The sequence below is a fragment of the Chiloscyllium plagiosum genome, chromosome 6, assembly GCF_004010195.1.
Source record: "Chiloscyllium plagiosum isolate BGI_BamShark_2017 chromosome 6, ASM401019v2, whole genome shotgun sequence".
NCBI lineage: Eukaryota > Metazoa > Chordata > Chondrichthyes > Orectolobiformes > Hemiscylliidae > Chiloscyllium > Chiloscyllium plagiosum.
In genome coordinates, this window is record NC_057715.1 from 68069965 (window position 1) to 68078924 (window position 8960).

Here is an 8960-nt window from a genome sequence, read left to right on the forward strand (position 1 = left end):
CGGCCTATCACCCTCACCTTGACCTCCCTCCACCTATCGCAATTCCAACGGCCCTCCCCCAAGTCCCTCCTCCCTACCTTTTATCTTAGCCTGCTGGACACAGTTTCCTCATTCCTGAAGAAGGGCTTATGCCCGAAACGTCGATTCACCTGTTCCTTGGTTGCTGCCTGACCTGCTGTGCTTTTCCAGCAACACATTTTCAGCTGTTTATTAAATAACCTACCTACTGTTGCTCTCCATCTCCTATTGCCTGTTTTCCATTATAACTGCAAGTTAATATTGGAACTTCAGCAAATTGTAGCTTTGCTCCAACAGAAGGTTGTTTTCAGATTTTACCCTTACCCACTGGGTGTGAACCCTGCAGCAAGAGAATCTGTCAGCAGGAGAGGAGTGAAAAAAACTATTTGGATTTGTTTTCTTCTGCATGCAGAAAATGGAAGTAACACTGATGGTGACCTAAGTATTAATCTACAGCCCAAACCTATCAACTCAAGATTAGGGTTCTGCAATGCATTAATGACAAAAATGAAAGAACATTTTGACCATCCTGATGGTATTGATTGAGGAATCAATCTACAAATAGAAAATAAGTTTACATCAATTCAGATAGACATTGAGTTGAAATAGATAAACGTTGCTCTGACCTGGAATTATTGTCTTCTTGCAGCTCTGACACTTGGAGGAATACTCATTTGAATAACAGTCTGTACAGAGCAATTGGTCATCCTTGGCAGCGAAAGGCTTATCTGCCAGTGACCGTTTGCACTGAAAGCAATGAAAGCAGGCTTCATGCCAGTGGCGATCCTTATAGGACAAGTCCTGTTGGAATCAAATTATAAAATAAAAATGCAAAGCTGCAGCATCTCAAATTGTAGATTAAATGTCACACAGTTTACATTAGAGTTAATGTTCTTTGCCTCTGTGAGGGTAGGGAGATGTCTTGATGTGTCCTGTAGATAACACAGATGTTTTTGGTTTACATTTTTCTTTGACAATTAAAAGCATGAGCTGTACAAAAATGATCTTGTACATATGCACAGGAAGTGGCTGCACTAATAACTTAAAAATGTAGAAGTACAGTAACTCCCATGGAGATTTATCTTTATGGAAAATGTCAGCAGAAGCTAGCAAATTATTTTAGAAAGCATGCTTTACTATAATGAAAAGTGAAATTGGCAAGTTTTTTTTCTTTCAAACTAGTCCCTTACATTGAAACCTTTTACACTTATAGCATAAAGTTATATGTGCATTCCGTACTACATGTGGTTCAGTTTACATATTATAGAGATGGAATGATGGATAGTGAGTTTTAGAAAATGGTTTATAGATGGCCCTCAAGAGTTTTTTTTTTGTGAATTTACTTGCTGCCACCTCATTGAGTGGATACTGTCTGGCAATAAGTGTATGGACATATGAAAAAAGACAACTGATCGAACAAACCTCTTCTATCCTCCATGGTCCAGCCTATACACACCATTAGCCCTATTTCACCCCACACATCACCTCTCCCCTCCATAGCCACCCAGAAGAAGCAGAAAAGCAAATAAATAAAACATCCACACAAAATCTAGGTGATATTATTCTCTGAACCCCAAAAGCAATCACTAGTGAGAAAGCGCTCTTATTTCACCTATTTTTATAATTAAGTCTCCACGTATAGGAACCTGTCCAGTTCCATTTTGAATTCTTGCTGGAAATCACACTCACATCATGCATTGGTAACTTAATCCAGAAATTGATGACACAGTGTGAATAGAACCTGCTGGCATTGAAACTAGCTCTATCATTAATGACTATATTGCACAAACAGAGCCAAATAAGACTTTTTTGTGTCAAACATTTTGGCATAAAAAGGAAGACTTGAATTGTTATTGTGATGGCTTAAAGACAAATGGTAAACTTCAGAGTTAATCAATGGAAATTAACAATGGCATCATATCTCTATTGTGAAATATGATTTTCTCTTATGCAAAATTCTTTAGGAAATACTTCAGAAATAGCTCATATTTTGGTGTGTTTTCTGGAAATATATAAATCAATCTTTAAAATATAGGCTTTCCCACAGGTTTTATAGTCAGTTCAAAGTACACTATTTCCCTCGAATTGAAAATTCAGTGGCAGTTTATGATATTCAAGTTAATATGCTAGCAAAATTCTTCAGAGATAGCTCATATTTTGAAAATGGTATGACGTTGTTTTGTGAAAACTCAGCAGATGAAAAGATGTAATGAGAAGAAATAGCCCTAGTGTCTGAGCACTATCAAAAGTTGTGGTACTGAATTCTCTCTAATTTCTTGTTATTTAATTGATCTTTACCTGAATGACAGTGTGAGTGGTACAATTACCTTCCTAGACCAGTGATGATAAAATTAGCAAGAATTTTGTTCACTGTCGAATCATCTATCTGCTAACCATGAGAATGAGTGATCATCAATTGAGTACCGAGCTGACTTTCACTGTGATGTAGTCTCTGGTAATATAACTTTCCCTGACTCGGTGTTCAACTTCAAATAAGATGGATAACTACTTGGCTGACAAAAGAGAGGGCAAATGTTATATGATGAAAAATGAGTTGTGATCTTAAAAATGAAGTAAGAGAAATATAATTTGAGGTGAAAATAGGAAGAGAAATAAAAGTTGTACAGAAGAAATTGGCTACTGCATAAATTTTGACCAAAACCTCCTTGTGTATCTTTCTTTGTTATTTAGTAACTTACTTTATTAGAGGAAATGGTGAATGAATTAAAAATGTTGCATAACTCTCTGCATTTTGATAAAATGCAAAGAATATTTAAACTATCAGATCAACATTTGCTTTATTGTGTAGACTTGTTTAACAATTGAAAATATATAAAACAACCATATTCTGACAATATAATCTACCAAAGCAAAGTACCTAAGTCAATATCTCAGGACAAAAATATTCATAAAGCTATATTAATAACTTAATGCATTACATACCCTGTACTGAGACCTACAAAGCAAGGAAGCCTAGGATCGATATTTGATATGAACTGAGTTAATTGCACTTGTAAGAGTGTTCAAAGATGATTCTGCAGTGGATCGTTGTAATCAAGAACTTTTATTGAATTTTATACAATATTCATAAAGGTAAGTAGGAGACAACATTCTGACAACTCTGCTGCTCAGGAACTAGCTCCATCTGCTCTCACCTCAGCAGGCATTATCGATGACATATGCTATCCATTAGAATAATAGAAGATAAACATTAACATACATTTCCCCCAAAGTCTTTTGTTCAATCCATTTGAATCATTATCAATTATTTGTTAGCATTTCTCTTAATATTTAACCATTAACAATGCAATCTTTGCACCTTCCACCTTCAAAGTTTCTGTCTCAGTCCGCCTTGAGGAGGATTGGATTTTGGTAATTGAATTTCTGCACATCCTTGGAATTATCTTGAGAATGTAATCTGATACAACAACTGATATCTGGGCTGTGTCAGTCACAACTACGTTAATCAGCAGTGAGGAGAACTCAATGAAGGCTGGACTCAGGAGACAAACCACCAGCAACTGGAAGAATCAAAGACAGGAAATGGGAGGGGAGATGGCTTTAGATCAAACCTACTTCTTTTTCTCTCTGGAAGCAAAACTTCAGCCCTGACTTTGTGAAAAGGAGCACCTCCAGCTCCTACACTCTCCTCCATAGGAATAATCATGAAGAAATAACTGAACTTCACCTTGAGGGATAAAGAAGAAGGATAGCTAGAGAAGGAAAGACTTGCTGGTGAGCCAGCTTATAATTCTGGGGAGGGTATGGACACATTAGTTACTGTACATAATGGAGTTTTTTTTTATCTCCAGGAGCTTGAGACTGCTCTAGAGGATGTTCACTGTGGAACCAAAATAGGCATTTCTCCTTGCCAAGGCAATGGCAACGCCATTAGTCTTGATCAACTGGAAGAGACACAGACAATACTGGAGCCTTAGGAATGATCAGTCAGTTGGTGTGGGGATGATTCCACGCACACTTTAACCTGAGCTGAACTTAAAGGACCATATAGCACCTGAATGCCAGGATAAAAAATCACCATGATGATTATGTGAAACATTGCAATAATGTGGTTCATCTGGAGCTATCAACAAGATCTAAAGAAGGGAGAAAACACTAAACAAGACATATGCAATGCCCTGATTGCAGATTGAGGCGGAAGCAGTGAGAACAGAGGACATCGGTGTGTAGCACATCTGTGGCAGCTCCAATGCAGGCTAGTTTGAAGCCAAAGAACTCCAGTACAATTGGAATAAAGGGCTTTAGTAGGTTATTCAAGGAACTTGATCAATTTATCGGGGCAATGGGACATCTACTCAGCACAGAGAGATGCTGTTACAGACTGATTTGTTGACTTGCATGGAGATTGGATAATAACAGGGGATTTAATGTTGGTCACATCCCTGTTAATCTTAACTTCATCAGAGAATTGGAACTGGCTTGATTATTATCATTCTCTTTTATTATTGAAAGCTTGCTTTTCCAGGAGAGCCTTCTGCAAGCTTAAACTGGGATCAAGGGAGAGTCAAAGACCAGAGGGCAGAGTCTCAGAATTAAAGGGTGCCAAATTTTGGTCTGAGATGAGGAGGAATTTCTTCTCACAGATTGTTGTGAATCTTAGTGCGCATTGTAGGGGCAGAGTCTTTGTGTATATTTAAGACTGAGATAGGAAGATTTTTGATCAGAGGGAGAATCAAGGATTATGCGAAAAGGCCAGGAAAGTGGACATGATCAGCTGTGGGGAGAAAGTGAGGTCTGCAGATGCTGGAGATCAAAGTTGAAACTTTATTGCTGGAACAGCACAGCAGGTCAGGCAGCATCCAGGGAACAGGAGATTCGACGTTTCGGGAAGGGCCTGTGCCCGAAACGTCGAATCTCCTGTTCCCTAAAATGATCAGCTGTGGACTGATTGTAGAACATAGCAGATACAAGGGGCTGAATGGCCAACTCCTGTTCCTTTTGTTATCTCCCTTCCCTTTCTCAAACATTTTCTTTGTAGATTTAAGTTCATCAGTTGCTGTTTGACACAGAACGCTGTCCACTGCTAATGATTCGCATTGAACTTTGAGATTTCAATATTTCAGTTAAAAAGAGTCATTTTGTATGTTTACAGCAACACTGGCTTCTGTCAATTTCTCCAGAGCATTGGCTATCCCTGGATATGGCATGCAGAATCTTTCTGTAATATTTTCCTTTTCAGCAGTGAGTTCCTGTTTTTTGTCCTAATCACAGCCTTGCTTCTTCCTGTTCTTGAAGCAGTTGTCTTTATTTGCTTTCTGTTACCTCATTGGGCAACTGAAATTCCATCAGTAGCTCACTTTTACTGCAGCATGGGACTTGAAGGTCTTTGTTTTCTTTCATTGACTTATCAAATAGCTGGTGAAAATACGTGACTTCCCTCAAAAGCATTCCTTTTCAATTCCTTAAGATTCCTTTTGTAGATCATATTCTACTGTATCTCCTCAAAATCCTATCTGCAGCCAAAAATATTGAATTTTCCAATAGGAGCTCCTCATGCCTTGGTTGTGAAATCATACTTTCCAAAAATGCCTTCCTGGTGATAGAAAGTACATCCAGTTGTGGTTCTGCTTTGATAAATAAATGGGAATGGTAGCTTCAGTGGAACTGCAATGAGAAATACACCTCTGCATTTACACTGTCCTCAAGGGCAATAGGAAGATAAGAGAACTCTGCTTTCATGACACTGGCCTGCATTCATTCCCATTTGCCCTTTCCCCACAAATGTATGTCTAAGAAATTGTCTTGCATTGGCCACTATCATGCCTGTAATGTCTCCTGAAGAGTGAATGAGTGAATGAAAAGAGTAATCATTTGTGGTCAAAGGAATGGAATATCATCAACAAAAACTGGCTCACAACATAGTGAAGGAACTGCAGCATCCTCTGCTACTTCTGACCACAGGTGTTTCAGAGCCAGATAATCTCCTTCACTTAACAAAGAAAAGTGATGAGCGACTTACAAAGTGTTGGTGATTTCTATCCCAGTCATCTGCCCTAGCACATGATTTGGAACAGATCCAAGACCTTGAAACTAATTGTTATGCATTGAAGGAGCTCAAGTCTGAAGCATGATGTAGAAACTAAAATTAGATACTGCAGTTGTGAGTTCCAAATAAAATCAATGACCTCTCCATTAGCCGTGATGTTAATGAAGTAGATTTCACAGACATACCAGATGAATTCTAAGTTGTAGAGGTCACCTTGCAGCTCTCCAACCTCCCCACGGAAGGATACATTTTGGTCCTCACCACGCATTAGTCCTTGCTCAGCGAACAAGTCGCACTGTTCAGTTGAGCGTTGCAATGGTGAGCTGGTATTGTGAAATGAGCTGTCTTGCGTTGCTGAAATATCTCTGTATTAATGGCTGGACAAACCTCCTGCTGATGGGGTTCTTTCTGGTCATTGGCATGTGGAGCTGAAGCAATGGCAGCAATAGCATGCTCATTCTTTCCATGCTTTATCAGTGGACTTTCAGTGTGTGCTTTTGTCCTCATCTCCATTACCACCTTTGGGTCACCATTATCAGCATTCACTTGCTAATAACTATAATTGTCCACCTAGGAAATTGAGTGTCACTGGTCACTACCTTGGAGTAGCTTCATCATCACAAATCATAACACGATCACCTGACGAACATATCAAATTTTTAAATCCAGTATGCTTGTTAAAAGAGGACTGCTATAGCCAGACAAATGATTGTAAATTCAGTGTCAATCTGGAGAGAAAGGCCACAGCTGAGGAGGATCCAGGAAGCTTCAAAGCGATGGACTTATAAGATGAGAAATCCATTACAAACTGAACCGTAATCTCTAGGAAGTTATTTCAAACTATGAACATGATAGGAGAAAAGGCAACAATCTTGGTGAGAAACATGCCTTCCCTTCCAAGACTGTACAAGAACAGGGGTTAAAAGCCATTTCAACCCTGTTGTGTTTGTGCTATTTTATGCTAATAAGCTGAAGTACCCATGTGTACCAGCCTGGGTTTGACTGTTCAACTACAGAAACAACCCATTGACACTGCTCTGTATATCTTTCAACTAATTTTTTAACTCATCACTTCTCATTGCTAATCTGCTGCGGGTATGGTGTATTGCATAATTATTTCCTCTCATGTTTAGTAACTGATAAACTCAGGCTTTTGTTTACTCAAGAAAACCTAGTTAAATTGGCTCCATTTAAAACATACGTTCATTGGATGTGGGATAAACAAATCCTTTATAAATTAGGCAACTAAGGGGGGAGGGTGAGTTAAGAACTGGACTCAGTATAACTCTTCTCAGCCAGGGTGTGGCAGTGGGGTTATTCTGCTTCTAACAGTAATAAATTTGGGAATCGCATCTAGAGTCTGGTCACAATGGTAGCAGTCAAACAGTTAGATAAATGATGCTTTGATGTGCTTGTGGATTTTTTGTCAAGTGGTAGCTCTCCAGCTGACTTTTTGTTTGTCACTTTTTGTAGGCTGGGCTGAGAGCTTCTAGGTATATTCCAGCCATTCTTCCAGTGCCTCCCACAAACAGTCTTGCTGATCAGTCTTGGAGCTTTGTCTCTGGTCATGGCATTGATGAACTCTGAGAATGTCTTACCACTTTTGCTCCAGGCCTTGCCCAAGGGTTCCTGCTGTGCTACTTTGAATGTTAGCAACACCAATGAGGTCAACCAAGGATTCAGTGCTACCTGCTACTACCATGTTTAGAGCTGGCTCTAGAATGGATCTTTGCCACAAAGAGTCTTCATTAATCTATATTCAGTATTTATTAGGTATGTAAGTAAGACCTTTCTGAGAACCCTGCTGCTCTGGTCTAGTCTCCATCTGTTTCGATTTTAGCAACCATCATTAATGATTTATGCTATTCTCCAGTATAACAGAACTTAACCATTATCGTCTAGCACTCAGCTGACACAACGAAGGACTGTAAATGTCCTTAAATAGTTAAAGGGAAGGAAGCAGCATATTTCTGCTTGTCATCGTTATTTAGGGAGTATGAGTTGAAAGTTGTGTCTGTGCATGTATTATGGCCATTATCAGGCTTGGTGACACTGGCTTTCCAGATTAGATAGAAAGAATATGTGCTGAGGCAAGACACTGGAGAGCTGTGATGTGGTACAGAATTACATTCAACTAGAAAGCACTTTCAGAAGAATAGGAATGAAATGTGGGAATAAAAGCTTTCAGAAATTCTTCTAACACAAAAATAGTAAGTGCTGGAGAAATTCAACAGATCTGGTAGCAACTGTGGAGAAAAATAAACAGAGCTAACGTTTCAAATCAACTGATTCTTCATCAGTTTTGATATGTTTTTATATATATTGCCATGATACGAGAAATATCTCCATATCTCCACTCAACTTTACTTGGGCAGACATCATCAAGTCAAGATTTGATCATGCTACACACTCCATGTTTCCTCATTGCAGTTTTAATTCGAAGTAGATGGTGCTTTTCAACATTACATCTTTCTGAATTTTTAAGGAGCCAATTGGTTTGCATTCATGGAAACATACTCAATAGAGACGTCTCGGACCGTGTCTTCAGAATCCTTAAGGGGGAGAGTGTGCAGCCAGAAGTCGTGGTGCACTTTGGCACCAACGACATAGGTAGGAAGAGGGGTGGGGAGGTCATTCAAGAGCTCAGTGAGTTAGGCTGGAAGCCAAAAGCTAGGACAGACAGAGTCGTCATCTCTGGGTTGTTGCCGGTGCCACGTGACAGTGAGGCAAGGAATAGGGAGAGAGTGCAGTTGAACACGTGGCTGCAAGGATGGTGTAGGAGGGAGGGCTTCAGGTATTTGGACAATTGGACTGCATTCTGGCGAAGGTGGGACCTGTACAAGCAGGACGGGTTGCACCAGCACCAGAAGGGCACCAATATCCTGGGAGGTAGGTTTGCTAGCAATCTTCGGGGGGGTTTAAACTAATTTGGCAG

The 8960-nt window shown here is 39.5% G+C and overlaps 1 protein-coding gene across 3 annotated transcripts in view; it reads right to left on the reverse strand.

Moving 5' to 3' along the window:
• fhl2a (four and a half LIM domains 2a) overlaps positions 1-8960 on the reverse strand; it is a 48116-nt gene that overhangs the window by 14755 nt on the left and 24401 nt on the right. For 2 of the 3 annotated variants that reach the window (XM_043691752.1, XM_043691753.1), the window contains exon 3: positions 645-819. The exons of the other annotated variant lie outside the window; for it this stretch is intronic. In XM_043691752.1, coding sequence (XP_043547687.1) covers positions 645-819 — 175 coding nt within the window. The remainder of the gene's footprint in view (positions 1-644; positions 820-8960) is intronic. 3 annotated transcript variants of the gene reach the window in all.